Source organism: Centroberyx affinis, unplaced genomic scaffold (assembly GCF_046629955.1).
Source record: "Centroberyx affinis isolate AG114_WGS23_722 - 3 ecotype Tasmania unplaced genomic scaffold, CSIRO-AGI_Caff_v1 ptg003812l_1, whole genome shotgun sequence".
In the NCBI taxonomy this organism is placed as follows: Eukaryota; Metazoa; Chordata; class Actinopteri; order Beryciformes; family Berycidae; genus Centroberyx; species Centroberyx affinis.
In genome coordinates, this window is record NW_027281675.1 from 37,501 (window position 1) to 59,801 (window position 22,301).

General features: G+C 42.0%; 1 protein-coding gene across 1 annotated transcript in view; it reads right to left on the reverse strand.

Annotated features, from left to right (window-relative positions):
• Positions 1-20,872, reverse strand: part of LOC139662489 (5-hydroxytryptamine receptor 4-like) — a 31,703-nt gene extending 10,831 nt beyond the window's left edge. The window contains exons 1-2 of the mRNA XM_071541180.1: positions 20,795-20,872; positions 17,929-18,509 (exon numbers count right to left, since the gene is read on the reverse strand). Of these exons, the coding sequence (XP_071397281.1) occupies positions 17,929-18,509; positions 20,795-20,872 (659 nt within the window). The remainder of the gene's footprint in view (positions 1-17,928; positions 18,510-20,794) is intronic.
• Positions 20,873-22,301: the final 1,429 nt, after the last annotated feature.

Genomic DNA, 22,301 nt, shown 5'->3' on the forward strand with positions numbered 1-22,301 from the left:
TCTTGCCTCTCCTTCCCTTGCCCCTCTCTTCTCCTCTTTCTTATCTTTCTTCTCCCCTCCTATCCTCACCTCTGTCCTCCTCTCTTGCCCTGTCTCCTCCTCCTTTCTTCTCTCTTTCTTTCTTTCGATCCTTTTACCTCATCTCCTCTCCTCTCTCCTCTTTTCTCCTCTCCTTTTCTTTCCTTTACCCTTCCCTCTTTTCTCCTCTTCACCTTTCTTCTCCTCGCTGCTCTTCTCCCCTTCATCACCTCCCCTCTCCTCAGCTCCTTTCCTCCACCTTATGCTTTTCTCCTCTCCCCTCCTTTCCTCTCCTCTTTTCTCCTCTCCCCTCCTTCTTTCCTCTTCTCTTCCCCTCTATCACCTCCTCTTTTCTCCTCTCCTCTTCTCCTCCCCCTTCTCTGTCTTGTCCTGGCCCCTCACCTCCTTTTCTCTCCTCCCCTCCCCTCTTTTCGCCTCTTCTCCTCTCCCCTCCTTTTACATTTCACTCCCCTTTTCTCCTCTCCCTTCCACTCATTTTCTATCCTTTCCTCTTTTCCCCTCCCATCCTCTCTCCCTCCCTCTCACCTCTTCTTTCCTTCTCCCTTCTCCTCTTTCTTCTACCCTCCTCTTTTCTCTTCTCTCCTTCCTCCCTCTCGTTTCCCCTCCCTTTTCTCCTCTTTTCCCCTCCTTTCCTCCCCTCTTTTCTCCTCTCCCCTCCTCTCATCCTCTCCTTTCTCCTTTCCCCTCCTCTTTTCTCCTCTCTCCTCACCGCCTTTTGTCTCCTCTCCTCCCATTTCCTCTCCTCTCTTCTTCTCTCCTCCTTCTTTCTCTCCTACTCCCCTCTCCTCCTTCCTTTCCTGTCCTCTCCTCTCCTCTGTTTGTCCGGCAGTGAATAATTGCTTCTTGAATACAGTTTGTTCTCTCAGCACCTGACAGCTTTCAGATATATGGCTCCGATGAGACTATAAACACTCAGTGGGCCTAAGGTGTGTGTGTGTGCGTGTGTGTGTGTGTGTGTGTGTGTGTGTGTGTGTGTGTGTGTGTGTGTAATGGAGCTCGTTAATATGCTTTGGAGGATAGCAGTATTATGGGTCATGCTTTGCTTGGCCAGTGTTAATGGACTGATACATCATATTCAGCCTCTGTATTAAGTGAACAGCAGCTTCAGGCTTCAGGCTTCTCCTCAGGCTTAATGCTCAACAGCTTTGTTCATTCAGAAAATACAGCATGATTTACAGTAAGCCTCTGTGTAACTGCCTGCTGGTCTGTGTGTGTGTGTGTGTGTGTGTGTACAGTGGTGGAAAGTAACTAAGTACATTTACTCAAGTACTGTACTTAAGTACAATTTTGAGATACTTGTACTTTACTTGAGTATTTCCATTTGATGCTACTTTATACTTCCACTCCACTACATTTCAGAGGGAAATATTGTACTTTCTACTCCACTACATTTATTTGACAGCTTTAGTTACTTTTCAGATGGAGATTTGACACAATGGATAATATAACAAGCTTTTAAAATACAACACATTGTTAAAGATGAAACCAGTGATTTCCAACCTTTTTGGCTTTTGACGTCTTACAAAAAGCAGTGTGTAGTCGGGTCACATTTCAGATGTCTATGAGTTGTTAACAGCTCCACCAAATAGAGATTTTTCCCTCTAAACCTCACATGGTTTCATTTCAATAAATGTTCAAATGATCCAATATTTCAGCAAAAATCAAAGATTAGAGAAAAAGTCCAAAAACTGAAAACAGATTTGTGTATCAGAACTTTGTTTTTTCTTCTTTCCTCTCCCATTAATCATCTCACGACCCCTCAGATTTATCTGGTGACCCTTTGGAGGGGCCCGACCCCTAGGTTGGGAACCACTGGCCTAAACCAGCTAACTGTATATAAAGTAGTTCAAACTAGCTCCACCTCCAGCAGCTCCAACAGTAACATGCTGCTTACACACTGATGCTTCAGTATTAATAATCTAATGATGTCATATATAATAAAATATCAGTCAGAGGGACCAAACCACTACTTTTACCTTAATACTTTAACTACATTTTGCTGCTAATACTTATGTACTTTTACTTAAGTAGGATTTTTCATGCAGGACTTTTACTTGTAATGGAGTATTTTTACATTGCTGTATTGGTACTTTTACTTAAGTAAAGGATCAGAGTACTTCTTCCACCACTGTGTGTGTATGTGTGTGTGTGTGTGTGTGTGTGTGTGTGTGTGTGTGTGTGTGATCACTGAAATTGTAATCATCCAGATCCTAATCTTCTTCAATTTAGTCTCCATCTTTGCTGTGGCGTTTCCGCACTGCATTTTCCAGAGATCACCTGTCAATCAAACAGTGTTGGGGCGGGGCTTGGATTTTATATGGGTTATATAAATGAAAATGTCACAGATTATTACTTTGTGATTATGATATTTGTGGCAGGTTTGTGTAGGTGGAAGTGTGTGTGTCAATCAAGGTAAAGTGTTGCATTGTGGGTATGTCAAAAACACTTTTTTTTCCTGCAGACTACTCCGGGCGGATTACACTCAGAAACATAAATCGATCATTTAGTGCTTTTCAGTGTCAGTGTGGGAGAGCGGCTCGGCTCAGGTTATCTGAGGCTGGGAGTGAAATTGATGGGCGATGCTGTGTGGACGGGTCACATTTAAGATGTATAGATCCTGTGGATGCAATCACACAGGCATGGCTGTTGAGGCAAAGGTCAAGGTGTGTTCAAAAATAGAGAGAGGGATGTGTGTGTATGTGTGTGTGTGTGTGTGTGTGTGTGTGTGTGTGCATCCTTGACTGTCCACATCCTTGCTTACATAAAGTGTTTATGAAAGTGAAACACAAGTGTCAGCCTTATGCTATAGAAAGTGAAATGCTGGGTTTAGAGTTAAAACCATATTTCACGGTTTCCATAGTGACCCCGGTGTAAAATTTCATGACTTTTGCATAAGTAAGGCTTAATTATAAGTGCACGTTTTGTTATGCTAATTTGAGCTTGTTAACGCTAACATTAACATTGCGGTCTGTTGTTCAGGAAGGTATTTATCTCTAGCTGCAGGTTATACGGTACATGGCTTATTGTAACATGTTTTTTGTTAATGTCAGCTAGTGAGAATCCAAAACGTGAAGGAAACCACACAGCTGGATTGGTGAAGTGCCGGCTGTGTGAAAATAAACAGAAAAAAAAGAAGCCGCACACAACTCCGATGCAGAGAATATTTATTCACCGACATAAGGTCGGAAAACGGCTAGATGGGAACGTCGGTGAGTATTTTTTATTCACCGACGTTATATTATAGTTATATTCCTTCCTGGTTTGTTTATGTTGTTTTTCAGTCTGGTTTCCACTGCAGTCGAGCTGAAATCCACCATTTAATACAACGAATGTGTGAAACAACTTGTTCAATAAATTCTGCAATACGTTTTATATTTTGTTATGTTTCGTAGCGCGTCACAATGTAATAATCATGTTTTTAATGAGCCAAGCTCCACATCCTCTGCCTCTCTCAAAGAGCCTTTTACATTATAGCATGTGGTGGATGTTTTTATCCAAAGTGCATTCAGCTCTTCCTCTTTAGATTCAACTACTGCCTCCGTGTTTCATGACAGGAGGGAAATAGAAATCGCACGTCCAGAAGAAGAAGAAGAAGAGGAATAAGAAAGAGAAATTGCACAACAAAAACAAATTCCAGCTGAGTTTGATTTGTACGGGATTAGTATTATGAGGAGACATCTTAGAGCTGGGCGATAATTCAATATTATCGTTTATCGTCTTTCAGAGGAATCGTATCATGACGATTTGATGATTTTTGGGATATCATGACACACAATTCGGCTGTCTAAACTGATGATAACAAGAACATTTTATTTAAAAACTCTGACAAAATGAGGTATGAAATGCTTTTAAAGGAATATTTGAAAATTTCAGCTTTGTTTGACACCTAACATTACCATTCGGTTAAATGGGACATAATTATTAATAATAACTATAACTATAATTATAACATAATTATAACAATTATTTTATGTGATTTTGCATCCTGAGACATATCGTGATATATATCGATATTGGAAAAAAAAATTATGATTATGGTGATATTGATTTCAACTGTATCGCCCAGCCCTAAGACATCATCTGTAATTTTTACTGTACAAATTAGAGAGATTGGAGATTTGCATGGAACTAAAACTACATTACTACATGAAGTTCAGCATCTCAACTCTCATATATCTCATTTTGTAGCCAGACTCCAGCGGCACGGAGGTAAAAAAAAAACAACAATAATAGACCTCATCATCAATTGTGGGAGGAGAAGGCGTCGAGTAATACGACCTTTTCCCCCCGGGGAGAGATATCCAACCTTTCCACAGCCGGTGATTAGCTCAGTAACGGTGGCCTCGGAGGGTCAAACAAGGAACAAATTCCAATCAATCTGTGGAAATTGGGATGGAGCTCTTGAACGTTCTGTAGCTGCAACCGTTTCCCAGAATGCTCCAGCGCTGTGAGTGTCGGGTAAATTGAGTGACATATACACGAGTGCGTAGGCAAGCATGTACACACACATTTAGGTATACACACACACACACACACTACACATATGCAAACACAAAAGCTCACATAAATGCACACAGGAATACAAACACAGAGAAACATACACTTGCATATGCACACATACATGTCCCCACATTCTCTCTCACACACACACACACACACACACACACACACACACACACACACACACACACACACACACACCTCACCCCTACAAATCTCTCTTCTTACTTCGTTACACATCAGTTGTCTTTTGTAATTTCCTGCCCTGCCGCTGACATCACTGTCCTGTGTGGGTGAGAGCGATCTGCTCCAGTTGTAGAGGAATGAATATGAATTAATAATATGAATTATGAATTGTCAGCCGTCATTTCCTCAGACATTGAGAGTGTTTTACAGTACAAAGCCGGCACACACCGAGGGCCTGAATTCGATCACACTCAGAGACTCTGACACGTGTTAATCCTGCCTCGAGTCTCACTCCTGCACCTTTTATTGTACCGAGTTAAATAATCTGTCTCGGGCCGAGCTGACATACCTGTGACATTTTAAAAGCCATTACACAGCCGCGACACCCCCACCCACCCACCCCTTTACCCATTTGCTGAATTCCCCCCGCCTCCTCCATCCTCCAATCTACATAATCTTTTTCCTTCCTGTAATCGGCGGTGGGCTAAAGGTTAGAGAAGTGGGCTTGTCCTCATGAAATTGCCAGTTGAACCCCATCAGACCGCCTGTTAAAACCTGGTAAAATCTGGACAAGGCTGGGTGAACGAGGAACGCTCTCCCCTCCTTCCACAATTGCCACCCCACCCCACCCCCTTAGTGCCCTTGAGCAAGGCACCTCAACCCCAGCTGCTCCGTTCAAGCCATGATGAAGAGTTTAGAGGGATTAACAGCTCCCAGGTGGGGAGAGTGTGCCAAGGTTATTATCGTTAACGAAAACTAACGAAATAACGTAACAAGGCTTTACAAAAAAACGATAACTAACTGAAACTGTATTGTGTGTTTACAAAACTAACTAAAATAAACTAAATTTGTAAATTTGTAAATTTGTAGAAAATGTCTTTAGTTTTCATCTTTGTCAATTTATTTCATACATAAGCCTAGTATTTTGAATTTTTGAATCTCGCCCCTGGCAAATACCCCATATTACAAACAAAGACTAAAACTAACACTGAAACTAATAAAAACTAAACTAAAACTAAGCATTTTCAAAAAAATAAAAACTAAACTAAACTAGCAAACCCGCTTTAAAAACTAATTAAAACTAAACTGAAATTGAAAACAAAAAGTCAAAACGAAATAAAAATAAAAACAAAAAATGCAAAAACTATAATAACTTTGGTGTGTGCAGCTGTATGAATGGGAAACAGGGCGGTGCTGAAAAACACTTCCTGCATAAATAAAGTTTAAACAAGTTAAGGGTGATTGGGACTCTGGGGTGGAAATGCCTGTAGCTCTACTTGCCAATTAAGGATCAATTCTAACCGGCATCAGTGTCTGGATCGATGCGTCCTTCACCCCAGAGACAGATTCATCCAGCTTGTCTTTGCGTGTCGTCTGAAACCAGTGCATCAAGTCCGCATTATGTCTCTCAGAAGTGCTAATCTCAGATTGCTGCTGCCTGTCTGATCTTAATTAGGGTCCGTGGAGCTCGGCCAGGGATCCCAAATTAGTACTCATACCCTGACTTGAATTTAAAAATAATATGACCCATTTTCTTCCCACATTCTCCTAACGTTCTCAGAAAAAAAGAGGTACAACACTGTATCTTTTCATCAGCGGCTGTACCTTATTATTTTCATTAGTAGTAGGAGGAGGAGTAGGTCAGACATGTGACTCAAGTCATTTGGTCCAAGTCTCAAGCAAGTCCCAAGTCATTTTTTCAGTCAAGTCAAGTCACAGGTTATGTCAAGTCAAGTCGAGTTGAGTCCTTAGTTAAGGCAAGTCAAGTCCCAAGTCAAGTCACTTTTTTTTTAACGTTAGCAAGCTACGGAGCTGTGAGAGAACAGATTGTATCTGGCTAACGTTAGCTAACATCAGCCCTCACAGACACTTACTGATCCGAATGAGTCTTCAAATGACGAACAAAGTTTGATGTTGTAGTCTGGCTGTCAGAAGTCTTTGATGAGCAGGTCTTGCATTTAGCCATTCGCCTTTTTCCTTCACATGTGAAATTTTTGAATCCAAAAGTGACGACTCTTGGCACAGTCGCGGCCGCCATGATGATGATGATCTGATCTGATCCATAGACCGTATAAAGATCTGATCATACTGTGTGTGTGTAACCACCAGAAATACGAAATAGTCTAGAGCGGGAGGGTGTACCGACTAACAAGTGCTTCTCGTTGAAAAAAACGTCAGGTGGCGAGGAGCTTGACTGACAGGTTAGTCATCCAATCACGACAATGCCATTCCCAGCGTGCGCTCGCATACCGGGTAACGTTACACACTACAGACACTTGTGATGTGAACATTGACAATGAAAACATAAAATGAAAACATAAAATGAACACAAACAAGTCATTCGAGTCATCATGTCTCAAGTCAAGTTAAGTCACAAGTCTTTAACTTCCAAGTCCAAGTCGAGTCTCAAGTCATTTTTATTTTCTGTCAAGTCAAGTTGCAAGTCATCAAAACAGTGACTTGAGTCGACTCGAGTCCAAGTCTCAATGACTCGAGTCCACATCTCTGGAGTAGTTTAACAAAAATCCTATAGTATCCTTTATTTTTTACTCTTTGTTCTACAACCTGCACCTCTGTTCTATGATGCTGTATTGACTCAATTTCTCGTCGGGGGTCACTAAAGTTCATCTCATCTTGTCTGGTATTGGTCTACGAATACAAAAAAAAACCTTTGTGCATTCCTGGCTGTTTCTACCTTCCAGTCTGGAGGTATTGTGGCTGCAGCCTGTTTATATGATGGAGGTGGAGGGAAGGAGAGGCAGAGGAGGTCCACAGATTGGAAACAGTCAGTACATCGGTCTTCAATTAGGAGACAAGGCAACGTTTCTCCGCTTCTATCAACACTGCCGTTTTTTTCCAATACGCTGGAAATATTCAAAATGCTTCACGTCTAAAACATTAGCCACCTAGAACTGGAATACACAGTAAGAGTGAATGGTTTCAGGGTTTCAGGTTCAGTTTATTTACAAATATAAATTATGTTAATTTAAATATCCCTGATGTACTGAAAGCAAGAGAGCGGTAATGAGTGTGAGTGTGTGTGTGTGTGTGTGTGTGTGTGCGTGTGTGTTTAATATGCGAAACAGGATGAAATGTGTGCTATGAGTACTTAGAGTTCACAGTTACTTCAGAGGTAAATTATTTATAATATTTGTTCTATCTTAACAAAGTGAAAGGTCATTTTTTTTGCTTTGAAAAAAACTTTTTTGGAAGAAAACTTTACTTACTTACTTGTTAAAGTACTAATCTGGAATATTTTCATATAAATAAATGTTTATTTATATTTATATGTTTTGCTACTGTCTGCCACACAGGAAGTGATGCATTTTATGTATATTTATTTATTTATAAAAGAGAAACTCAAACTGCATCAATAGAAAATTCAGGCTCCGCCCACACTGTTTGATTGACAGGTGATCTATGGGAAGTGCAGTGCAGAAACACCACGGTGAGGCTGAGGGACAAAGATGGAGACTAAGAAAAAAAAACCAAAAAAAAAACGAAGATCTCACAGATTATCACTTTAAGAATTCAAGACTTTTTAAGACTCAGAGTCTACCAGCTGAAAGGAGGAAATGGCAAGAACTCATTCATCTTAAGTTGAGAAAAAAACTAATCATGAAAACGACTCCACTGTGCCAACCATGACTGTTTACCATATTAAGCTGAACAGAGAGCAGGGCTCACGGCCAAATTCATTTCCTGTTTTTAACGGTCCTTCAAACCGAACTGCTAAAAACATTCAGAACGTCTCAAGTCTCCCGCCTGAACGCGCCGCAGAGGGAGCGAGTGTTTGATGAGACAAAACTTCTTCCTGATTGGGAAACTCTGTGTATCTGTGCATCTGCCGTGTCCTACCGTATTCCAGAGGCGGCGGCAGATAAATGTCGCCAATGAGTCACGCATAACGTATCCAGTTATTAGAAAACCTTGGCAGCCTTCGCGCATAATTCACAGAATAAATCCTTCATCTGTGATGCAGGGATTAGGTCATATTTTTAGAGCTTTATGAGTGTGTGCGACATGCACGGCGGGGCATGCCATTTCATTAAGGGCCTGTCTGAAACTAATTGAAAATATCACTCACCAATCTGTAGTTTCATTATACGCTCAGTTTATACCATTATTACATCACTGTTGTCAGGCGAAAACATACACACACATATCTGCAAAAAGTTTTCAAGAATGAAGAAAAGAGTGTGTAGTTTCTAATTGACACCCGGGTATTTCTGATGGTATACAATGGGGGTTTAACAAGAGTTAAGCAGCCAAAGTCATGAAACTCACTCAACACTAAATACATGACAGGCAGTGGTGGAAGAAGTACTGAGATCTTTTACTTAAGTAAAAGTAGCAATACAACAATGTAAAGATACTCCATTACAAGTAAAAGTCCTGCATTCAAAATCTTACTTAAGTAAAAGTACATAAGTATTGGCAGCAAAATGTACTTAGAGTATCAAAGTAAACATACTCATTATGCAAACTGTCCCCATTTAGAGTTATATTTTTCATACATTATTGGAATATTAATACTGATTTATTGACATACATGTACATGTAAGCAGCATTTTAAAGTCGTCAATGTGAAGCTAATCTTAACAATTTAGCTATACTTTTGGGTAGTCTAATCTATAACAATGCTATTTTATAGTTATTTTATAAAGATGATCAAATGTTTTAAATATAAAATATTGATCTGAAAAGTAACTAGTAACTATAGCTGTGAAATAAATGTAATGGAAAAAGTACAATATTTCCCTCTAAAATGTAGTGGAGTATAAGTACAAAGTAGCATGAAATGGAAATACTCAAGAAAAGTACAAGTACCTCAAAATTGTACTTAAGTACAGTACTTGAGTAAATGTACTTAGTTACTTTCCACCACTGATGACAGGACACCTGAGTTACTGTGTTCAGTAGTAGGATGAAAACTCTTCAGTTACTTCACATCTTTCTCTTCCCTTCAATCACAACCTTTCTCCCATATCTTCCTCCTCTACTTGCTCTAATTTTGCCCTCACCTACTCTGCCCATCAAAAGTTTTGGGACGCCCAGCTTTTGAAAATGTTTAATAAATAAGCATGTTTTTATTTGTCGATTTGCAATAACTTAACCCCATTAAAGACTAACTTGATTTAGTTTTAGGGAAAAAAATCACACTAAAACAATTAAACTATATGTTCATCAAAACCTCCTTTACAGCTGGAACTGCTTCTCACAATGAGTTTTTCCAGGTGTTCCTCAGACGCTCTGCTATGAAAAACACTTTGATGAACATGAAGCTGAGTGTTGAATAAATAGTACGTATAATAAGTATTAATAAGTATTAGTAAATAGCTGTTTTATGTCAACAAAAGCATTGCAGGTATTTTTTTCCTTACTTCTTCATTGAAAAATAACAGAGAAAATCAAATAGTACTTTGAAAATTTAGGGATGGGATCCCCAAACTTTAGACAGGCAGTGTATGTAAAACTCTTCGGCCACAGCTGAACTTATCCCGCCATTCAGGTGTTATATGTACTCACGCTCTTTACACATCTACATTTTAAAAAAGGATTAGGTAATGACTTTTATGGGCCTCTATCAGAGACCAGTAGGAATCACAACAACATCGAACTGCTTGAATAGAACTTATCTCCTCCTACACAGGTCTCTAGTGTCTCGAAACTCCATTGGGTTTGAAGCTGGGAGTACGGGATGGAAAAAGTGAGTTTTGAAAGTCAGAAATCTCAGCAGCTGGCCAAGTGATCCTTGAGTCATCGGTATTGATGAACAGCCCTATCAAGCCCACAGATCATCATCACTTTGTGCCATGGGACAGTTAAAATGTGACTCCTTCAGGCAGAAAATGTGCTTTTTACATCATAAAAACGAGAGGCAGAGGGAAGAGCAGACTCATAAATCACACATCACTTTCCATCCACCTGGACAGAGTGATATATCACTTTCATTGTCACTTGGCGCGTGCAGTGGGTGTGCTTGTGTGTGTGTGTGTGTGTGTGTGTGTATGTGTGTGTGTGTGCGCATCTGGCCATCTGCGTGTATGTCTTTGTATATGTGTGCATACAAAAGTGTGTATGTCTGGCTCGTTGTGTACAGTGCCATCCTGTCTTCATGAATGCCTGCATCTGCATGTATGTACGTGCATGCATGTGTGTATCCCGCATGTGTGTGTATGCATGCCTTTGTTTGTGTGTGAGTGTGTGAGTGTGTGTGTGTGTGTGTGTGTGTGTATGATCCTCACTATCCTCATTTGTCATTTGGTAGACATTTTTTTCCAAAGTGTCTTACAGCACCATGGGTGCAGATACTTTTAGCATGGCTGCCCCAGTGGGAATTGAACCCCTAACCCTGGCAGTGTTACTGCATTGTTCCACACAGACCCCTTTTCGACCAAGGTAGTTCGAGGGCCGGTTCGGAGCCGGTGCCTAATCTCGAACCGGTTCTTCGCATTTCGACAGCCAAAGAACCGGCTCTCGGCCAGGAAAACTGGTTCCAGAGTGGCACCGACATTTTGCTGGTCTAGAATAAAGAACCACTTACCACTTCAGGGGCTGGGAGCGGGATTATTGTGACCAACCAAAACCAACAAGACCAAGAAGACTGCCATAAAAAACCAGAGCTTCATGGACATGGACGTGGACGTGAAATTTAAGCAGCAGTGGTGTGTGGAGGAGACAAACTGTCTCCTTGCATTGTGGTCCAACCATTTTGGTTGTTGTGCTTGAAGTTGGTGCTAGTGTTGCTGGGAAAGTGGAGACGTATACAGACATATACAGATGTAATGACGTGGCTCTCTAGCCAGCTCTAGCCCGTGGAAAAGCAAACTGGTTCTTAGAAGGTTCGCAAGTTGAACGAACTGTGAACCGGCACCAGCACCAGCACTAGGTTCCTGTTGGTGGAAAGGGGGTAACACTGAGCTACACAGGAGCTACACCAACCCTCAATATCCAAGGTTTTGTAATACAAACTTGCTAGGTGTGTGTACGAGTGTGTGTGTGTGTGTGTGTCCGTGTACAGCTACTGTATCAACAGGGAGGAGCGAGAACAGCATCTCATTGAGCTGTTGAATTGTCCGCCTCTCCGGTTTCCAGATCTCCTGGGAAAAGGAAACACACTAACGGATGTCTTCCAGTTCTCTCCCACAAATCTCTGAAGTCAGTGTGTCGTGAGTGTGTGTAGGGCGGAGCCATGTACTGTGGAGTTTCCATCAGTACTGCGCTATGAGGTGTAGCGAGAGAGTGTAGAGGGAAATGTGTAGTGTATAATTTATGTCTTGCACAAACTACACAATACTCGAAAAATGACAAAATACTCAAATTACTCTATTAGATATCTTCCTGCAAGAAATCTCTGTCACTATGCAGGGAAACCCTCTGATGGCTACTGCAGTATTGACTTCCATTGTATAGAAGGATCTATTACATGTATTGTATAGTAACTAATTTTGGCAAAGTGGCTGTCACCCAGTAGGAGCTATTGATTAAGTATCTCCAATAGATGTCTTCCTGTAAGTCTCTGAGGCTTTGTTCACACCGGAGGCTTTCATGCTCAGGTCTGAATTGCTGCTCATATCTGATTTTTTTTGATGACTTTGTTCATATCTTGTTCATATCCATATCAATTACCAATATGAACTCACAGCGATGTGGAAAAGACAAGCGTAAGCAGAGTAACAACAAGAGAAAAACAACAAAAGACATCAGATCTACGCTGGTCCCGCTTGTTTCCAACACATTTTGGTACAGTATGTGCGATAACCAACTATCAACCAACTATACTGTTATTTGGTAACTGGATGTTGTCTAAACTTCAATAGGAAGAACGCGCACACAGCGAGGTGCGGACATGAGGCTTTTGTAAAAACGATGTCCACGATGAAGAAAATTCAAGTCGCACACTCTTCTCTCTTCGCTTTACTGATTCCAAACGTTTTCGGCTACATGACTGAATCAGTAAAGCACAAAACTAAAAGAGAAGTGAACTTGAATTTTCTTCAATCTGTACATCGTCTACCAATATGGCCATCTGACAACATGAACATCAACCACCAATGATGCCATTTGGTCAACATCATACTACAGTATAAAGCAAGGAATCTCTGTCTGTGTCTTTCGCATATCGAGTGTATTGCTGGGGACCCAAGGACATGCAGTGTGGGATTGGACACGAGACACATTCAATATTAATAAACTTTGAATAAACAAGCGAACAGCGCTCTGTGCAGCAGCGGGGCTCAAAGCAAGCGACTGGAAGCTCAGTGTCGAGTGTGAAGCTGTTTGGATGAGCGGTTCTCGAGAAAGCAGGCCAAGCTATCGGCCCGTTCCGAACAGGCATGTTTTGAACGGGCACTGCACTAGTCAAGTTGTCAAATGCAAACAGTAAATGTGATATTTTACAACAGTATATAGAGGACTTCCATATGGGAAGAATCACACTAATGGCTTGCTTACCATCTTCCCATCAACTCTCTGGAGGTTTCGTAATGGTCTAGAAATGTCAGAGTGCACATGAAAATGTTACATTTACTATTTCTATATTTGGCAAAATGGTCATTAACCACTAAGGGCTTCAGTGTCGAGATGTCAACATCGTCTTGAATGGAAATGGTGCATTTGTTGCCTCTATATTTCAGATAGTTGGACCTCATCCCATATGGCCTTCCAGACAGGGTCAGATCACTCTGACAAATTGCTTCTGGTGTTCAGCTACAAGTCTCCAAGCAGCTGAGACGTCACTGTGGAGGAGGATGACGCTTCATGTACCACAAGCTAAATAAATAAAACAGCAAACAGTGGTAGCCATTGAAAAATGCATCTATGTTGCGTTAATACTTCAGAAAAGATTCTTGAATGCGTCACAGTAAAGTCAAGTCAATACACTTATGTGTCTTATGCGTATATTGCAACACGAAACTCTAGTGGCTCTCAGCGAACTAGTTACTGGATCATTCCTTTTCCAACAGCTGAACAGAGTTTCCAAACAATTCCTCTCGGGGGTGGAGCCAAATAATTCAGCAGTGATTCAGTAAGCATGTGGTAAAACTGGAGCTTCTGCAACGGCTCCATCTGTAGCTCCTGTATGGTGCAATATCCATTAGAAAGGAAGGGAATGCCATGTTGTCGAATGTCAAATCATACTAATTGACTCATTAATAACTTCCTCTTCTCAGCAGTGTCTCTGTGTATGACGAAGTCTTTAAGGTTTGGAGGTCTGTTTTTGCATCTTACATTGTGTCTTGCATGCTTGGATTGATTGGTCTGCCCTGTCCACTCATAGACTTATTTATTGGTATATTTTTTATTGATATGTTCATAGAAAATTGTGAACAATGCGATCAATCCCCTACAGATGTAATATAGTCATTTTGTGCTATGGAGCGACACTTATAAAAAACATATTTATTACCATTTTTTAACTGAAAATGCTTTTATGGCCTGGTTTCCCTTAAAAAGGAGATTTTTAATCTAGATGTGACTACCTAGTTATATAAAAGTTAAATAAATAAAAACAAAGTAAAGATACGTAGCTTGGCTCTAGTATTTAATCAATGAATCTAACTTTTTTCTGCTGTGTTCAGCCAAGGTATTTGGTATTTTTATCTGCAGCGATGGCCTGGATGAGTAATGGCCTTTGGCAAAGTGGACTTCATCCCATATATATTTCTGCAGTGATGTAACCGCACCGCTCTGATGCCCAGAAATGTCAGGGACGTCCAGAGAGACAGTGGAAAAATTTTATGTACGGCTCTTATGGCTCTTATGCAAAGTGGACAATGGTCTTCAGCGGAGTACAGTGGTCCTGCTGTTGGGCATTCAGCTGATGCTCTTAGTGACTTAAAATGAGGGCAAGAGTACAATAACATTAAATTCCTCGGTCACCAGCATTACAGGCAGCCAGGGTCAGAGGAGGCAGAGGCACAATAGATCTAACATACTGCAGTATTGCTGTTCATAAAAGCTGCTTCAGAGCAGCTCCACACACTCAGGTTATCTGCAGCTCATCACTCAGAAGGTCAGGCCGTTTTTAACTGCTGAAAAAATACAGTTGATTTAAAACTCACAGTGACGACACTACGCTTTATAAAATCTCTTTGCTAAAAGTGAATGGTAAAACACTCCCTGGATCAGCGGTAGAGGGCCCTCTGTGCTCTGTATTGATATGAATGATATAATTATTGTATGTATCTCCTCTCCATCACAGTTGAGAGATCTCATTAACACCCATAAAAAAAAAAAATAGCAGAAAACAGCAACAGCAGGGCGATATCACAAATACAAAGTACACACCACATGGGGAAGACTGTGAATTGGATTATCATAATGAAATGCTCAAACTACAGGAGCAGAGGTGCTTTAAATGGGTAGGAGGTCCAGGGAGATGGACAGAATGCAAAATGCAAAACACCTTAATGTGAATCTAAATGGCTACATCTATATAAAATGCTCCAATGAAGCTGCTCATTGGCCAACAGCAGCTCAATGTGGGCGCTCTGAGGTGTTAAAGAGGCAATAAGTGAGATTTTTACTTCCCAATAGCACAAAATGACCATAATATATCTGTGGGGGGTTGAGAGTTGATGATTGTTAATCAAAGAGGCAACGATTACTAGGCCAGGTGCTGAGATATCAGCCTTTCAAAACTCACTTTCTGACCCACAACTCTGTTTTGGAAAAAAAAATATCCATCTCCCATTTGTATTTTCTGCTCAACAATGGAGGACGGTGCTCCAAGTGAGCGACCTGCGTCACAACACATTTCAGCTAGTCTGGTTCCAGACTGAATCTCGTCCCGCCCAGTCTTCAGATTTTGTCGAGCCATTCAGAGAGTCTGGTGTTTCCCTCGTCAACGGCTTGTTCTCTCTCAGAGAAACAATTGAGCCAATCAGAGCCTTTGCGGGCAGGACTAAAGTTTGAACCGCTGTGCAATGGTTTTTCATTGGCGTTTGGAAGAATGGATTTGTTGAAATCACCCCCTTAACCAACAAATTGTCTGTCAGAAATTGACTAATGAGGAGGAAATCTCAAGTGGAAAAATGGAGTGGGAACCAGATGGCCATTCAGTCTGAATATCAGGCTACATTTCAGCTACAAAGACTAGAAAACCTCATTCTCAAGACAAAAAAAGCAAATAATAATAATAATTGATTACATTTATATAGCGCTTTTCTAGGTAGTCAAAGCGCTTCACATATGGGGGGGGGGGGGGACTCAACTCATCCACCACCGATGTGTAGCACCCACCTGGGTGATGCACGGCAGCCAGTTTGCGCCAGAACGCTCACCACACATCAGCTATCACAGTGGAGAGTAGAGGACTGAAAGAGCCAATTAGGTAACGAGGGATGATTAGGTGGCCATGATGGAAGGAAGGCCTGTTTGGGAATTTTGCCAGGGCACCAGGGTTACACCCCTACTCTTGCGATGAGTGCCGATGGGATCTTTATCGACCAGAGAGTCAGGACCTCGGTTTAACGTCTCATCCGAAGGACGGTGCTCACTCACAGGACAGAGTCCCTGTCTCTGCCCTGGGGCATTGGGGATGTTATTCATGAGACCAGAGGGAAGAGCACCTCCTACTGGTCCTCCAACACCACTTCCAGCATCAGGTGGTCTCCCATCCAAGGACTAACCACAGCCAAACCTGCTTACCTTCCCAGGCAAGCCAGCAATGTGATGCAGGAGCTATGGTGCTGACGAAACAGTGTTATTATTCCAGTATTTTGCATGGTGATATATTTCTTCTTCACTAGATTGTGTTGGTTCTCTGCTCTAGCTAGGTAGTTTACTGCTCTACATTTTAGAAATGTGACTACGGGCCACCGTAGCACAAGGGGCCGTGCCAGAGACTCGGGAAGAGGAGACAAGTTCTGCTGATGTTGCAACTGCTCGCCAACAGATAGATTACTTCATTCATTCATTCAGTTTAATGTGTAGAACTGTATGAATGTGAAGCAGCTGAAAAACAGCAGGTGTGTTCATTTAACCTTCCCTGGATAAACGGAAGATGAGAAACGAGAAAAAAGCTCCTGTGGTGCAGTATCATTATTCAATACAGATAAGGAAGGGACAGGGAATGGAAATAATATGAGGATGAAACATGCTCTAATCTATTACAGAGCGCATGTAAGACATCCAGCTCTTATCACTGTGAAGCGTGTTCCATACACAGCAACAGTAATGGGACTGTAGATTCATGTCAACATCTTGCATTAGGAAGAGAGGGACTGAGAAGAGATAACAATACACCTGAAAACAAATCATTTTATCACAAGAGACTCTGTTGCTACTTGCTGGTAAAAATATAGACAGTCCCACTTTGTGCTGCATGCTTGCTTAACAACTTTATCTCCTCCCCCAAGAGTCACTGTTCGGAAAAATCTAGTTTTATCTCTCGAGGGTACAAGGAATAGTCTGGTAACTTGTTGGTTGAGAGTTTTTATACTAATACTAAGGTCTAATTTGGATCTATTGGATAGCATTCAAGAGAGAACTGCCTGCAGTACTAATGCAGGATAATGCTACCACATACTGTGACATTATTACTACAACTTCCATTTACTGAAATTAGGAGGAAATTGAAGAGAAGTCATGGCTTTAGTAGAGAATAGCAAAGGCTGCGAGGGTAAGAGCATTTCCTGTATCTCCATGATATTGTATTATACTGTGTATTGACTTGGAGAGAGAACTGTTGGCTAAAACAACAGTTTAGCTACAGCAAATAGTTTGCAGCTACACATCTTGTCTTACTTTTAAGCCCAAAGCAACACATTACGACCATTTTGACACAAAAAATCCAAACAAATGTGGCAAAAAAGCAACATAAGACGAGAAGAGTTTCATTCTATAATTTGGAAAACTATACATCTGGTGGTGTAAAATAACTGCCTGCTAGTAAACAAGATTCATTATGGAATAGCAGTTATCAGTTATCTACATAGAGTTGCTTACAAAATAATGACATTTGCGAGAATGTAATGTTGTGTTTTTCTGAAACTCTGAGCAGAGAACATTATGCATTGTGACTTTTTTTTCTCCCCTAGTGTCTTGGAATGAAATTCTTCATGTCTGTTTTTCCCATCTCACACTCACAGATGTCACAGATGTCCCGAAAGTGGCTCATCCTGTCTTAACTAGCTCAGTTCCACGCCTCGTAACGTGGAAACACACCCGACGACCGAAACAACTTACGCAACTTACTTGAGTACATGCGTGGAGCCGTTGATCTGCGTGGCTGTGCAGGGGGCGCCGGGCCCCAGGATGGACGGCCGGCGGTACCGCTTCCTCCCGCAGCACAGGATGATGAGGAAGGCACGGCGGAAGGACTTGTTGAGGAAGGCGTAGAGGATGGGGTTCAGCATGGAGTTGATGTAGCCCAACCACAGGCAGGCGGCCCACAGCTTGTCCGGCACGGTGTAGCCTATGAAGGGGTCCACCACGTTGGTGACGAAGAACGGCGCCCAGCAGAGGCAGAAGCAGCCCATGATGATGCACAGCGTCTTGGCCGCCTTGGTTTCCGTCCGCATGCGGTGGTTGCGCTGGTGGTCGGCGGAGTCGACCGAAGCGCCGGGCCCGCTGGTCCCCGCCCCGCCCGCCCGCTGCAGCATGCTGATCTGCAGGGCGTGGGCGCGCGCCGTCACGTAGATCCTCTGGTAGGCCAGCACCATGAGGACCAGCGGGATGTAGAAGGCCACCACGGAGCAGGTGAGGGCGTATGGCTTGTTCACCATGAAGACACAGGAAGTGGAGTTGCTGCCCTCGTTGTAGCGCCGCGTCTCGATCTGGTGATGGGAGAGCGAGATGAAGGAGAAGAGTTAGGCTTTGTTCATGGTAACAGGAATCCATAGGAGACCCACAGAGACTTAACAATCACAGCACTCATATTTTATTATGAAGGGACAAGATAAAAAAAAACAACTAGTCTCTGAGACTCTGATGCCTCTTTCCCTTTCCAGGACTGTAGAGCTCCTGTGCCTCAGTAAGCGGTTGGTTTGGAGCAAGGTAAGGTGCACTTGTATTAGGACAGTGGTTCTCAACGTGGGGTCCGGGGACCACCAGGGGTCCTTGAGGGGGTTCCAGGGGGTCCCCAGCAAATTGATGAACTGTTAAACTTCACCATTACTTCATTTACAAGAAGTTAACACAATTAGAGAATGTAGAAGAATGACTGTTTTGATCATAGTTTCTCTGTTATCTCTCTACCAGCAATACAGACAGTCATGGGATTCTGGACAAAATCATATCTAGCAATAAAAATATTCTCAGATTTGGGTCTGATAGACAAACATCTCATCAAATGGGGGTCTGTGGCTCTAATGTGGACTAAATTAGGGGTCCTTGATATGAAAAAGGTTGAGAATCACTGTAATAGGCTATGTTCAGTCAGGCGATTTTTTTTGCATGTCTGATACAAGTTGGATATTTTTTCTGAAGTCTGAACAACAAAAAACCACATGGAGTCTGATGTTTTTAGATTTAAACCACATCTGTAGGTGGTTTGAAATGTAATTCAAGTCACATCTCTGAAAAAGCAGCTCAGTCTGAACACTCAGATCAGATTTCAAGTGTTTTTTCATCACTCTCCACGTATTTGGCACCACACAAGAGGGGCAGAGAAGAAGAAAAATGGAAGAGAGCCAGCCAGAGAATAGCAGAGCCTGAACAGATGAAGAGGGTTCATGCCTGCTAAACAACATTCAATCTGTTGAATGGGACTACTGTCCCCCCCTGGGCTCTCGTAGGTGATTCGGTGAAGCCTATGCCTGGGCGACCCTTTCCAGTGCATTCTGGGTGAGAAAAATGGAGCGGCCTGTGATCAGAAAACAAGTGCGCAGCCTGAAGCAAAATGGAAAATATTGCTGATTGTTACTTTATTTATGTAATGGTATATTCTGATTTAAAACAAAACAAATCTTAGTGATACAAATTAAATGTTTATTTTGCCAATATGCAATGCAAATGTATTATTTCAGAAAATGAATTTCTTGACGCAAATCCAGGCATGTACACTCAATTTAGTCATACTGTGCATACACACAAATGCACATACACATTCATGCAGACACAAACACATAAACACCAATTTCATCTGTCTAGCAAATGGTGGACTGCTAGAAATGAACTCCCAACTAATCATGTGCGTTGTACAGCTGAACTGTTCTGCCCCGCCACACAATGAAACGCCTACAAACCCCACAACAAACCACTCAAACCCCCACGCTCCAGTCAGCTGATCTGCACAGCATCAGGGCGGCGTAAAGCTCCTGAGGGAGACGGAGGCTCGGCACGCCACCGTTAATCACAGCTGGCGAGCATCCCCAGCTGTAACTCTGCTATCGTCTCCTCCCTTCTGTGTGGGAACTGCAGCTCGGGGCCACGGGATGAATAATACAGAGATCAATCCATCCATATCGGAGCATGAAGGCCGCGCTCCCTGCTGCGGGATGCTGGAGTCGTTTTTTTTATGAATGAATGAAGTGAGTAGAAGCTGGAATGTGAGAGTCTAGCCTGTCTGCCATGCTGCCGGAATACACAGTGAGAGAAAAGTGAGTGTAGAGTATGTAGAAAGAGAATAATAAATACACTATAAACCGTGGTGTGTAGGGAAGAAGGTATACTGTGACTCCTCAGGGACTCCCACGTGCGCTCATACACACACACACACACACACACACACACCGCAGCCATGTGTAAAAAGGATAATAAACGAAGTCTAGTTTCAAAGCAACTGATATCAATATGAAATGGTATAATAAAAAATTTTCATTGTTGACGGCGCTTCTCAGAAGAGCAGCTTCGGCTCCCCTCTTGACTGTGAGTGTCATCAGGCCGAGCTCGCCGCTTATTAAAAAAAGTCAAATAATAATGTGCTTTGATGTCGCTTCATAACTGATAAGATAAACTCTGTGCAGCGAGGAGAGGAGAAAGTTCAATGCCAAGCGGGAAAAAGAACAAAGGCAGGACACCTACCGCTGAAAAATCACAAAAGAATGGAAAGCTGTCGCTATTATACGACTCCTGATTGGACAAAATATCAATCTCTGAACCAATCGTCTATCGGTCTGACGGCGATTAGACTCTGGGGGTTTCCGGTGTAGCCAGCGGACATCCCGGGCCGAGACTTCCTCTTCCGTGCACCGGTCATTGTTTACAGTCCGATTAGCAACTTGAGACGCGAGAATGGAGTTGGAGTTGAGAGACGATGGATTCCCAGATTGGACAAATGTGGTTCCGTCAGCGTGCCCTGCGGTCGGTCACGGTCCAATCAAAATACTCAGTGCCCACCTGGGTTGCTAAGTTGAACACACACAATAAAATAAGATGATTTTATTGGCTGCTGTCTGATCGACGGATTTAGTTAAGTACAGTAAATCCCTCTCCACAGAGCCTGGTCTGCGCTGTATACCTGTGAATTCGCTCCACTAAACCTCTGAGGATAAAAATAGACTAAAATAGCGTTTCATGCGGGTAAAGCTGACTTAGCACTCTGCTCTTTTTCAGTGGCACCCTGTTAACTTTCATGCAGATGTAGACATTCCCACTGGGAGCTGCCCAGTTTAACCACAGTACAGTCCTCTGCTGCTGGACACTGAGCAGCTCCACTGCAGCAGATGGAGGCTCAGTGTCTTGCTCATGGGCTCCTGAACAGCAGCTGCTTGTCACACATTCACTTTCCCTCCCTCCCCGCATTTTTCCAGCAGGTCTGAGGCTTCGAACCAGCGACCGCCCACTTCTCTAATCGGTAAGACTTCCACTGCCCCAGTATAGCATAGTTTTGACTGATTGATTTTCTTTTATTTTTGTGTCATGCACACAAAGTGCCCAACCCTCAAGGGTTTACAAGACACCAAAGTTACAGTTGCAGTGGTCACACATTTCATTTCATTACAAAATTACAGATTATCATACAGCTCGGTCTTAAACAAAATATTTTGCCTTCTCTCCCAAGCTTGGCAAATACAAAAAAGATTCCCTTCTTGAAGCACAACTCAAGTTTTTCATAATCATCCAGCCCAAAGAAATAGTATAGTATAGTATAATATAGGACAATAGTATGCGATATTGTATAAAGGACAACGTACAGCAAGCTGGTCATTATTGCAAATTAAGCCCCAATAGGCAGGCTCAAGACCCCAACATGAAGCGGAGACACATTTCAGTTTATCATTTGGTCCGAAATATTGATTTCAAATAATTTTATTGCAAGCTAAAGTAATTTACAAGCTTCCGCAATAAAACTGGTTCATATCAGCAGAGGTATAACCATACAAACATACATAAAGTAGTAAGACTGGCTATTTTGAATCAGATAAGTAATGATGAAAAATCGTCCATGTTTCTAACCTCAGTTAGCTGACTGTCTGCAGTGACCAAGCACTAACGTCTTTTTATCACAAGGTGTTACCAGTTATTGGTAACACTTTACAATCAGGGTACAGGGTACATTAAAGGGTTAGTTAATGCTTAATAAGCATTAACTAACCCTTAATTAACAGTTAACTAATGTGTCTGGTAATCATTTACTAATGGTGTTCATGTTAACTAAGGTATTAATTTATACATTATTTAATAGT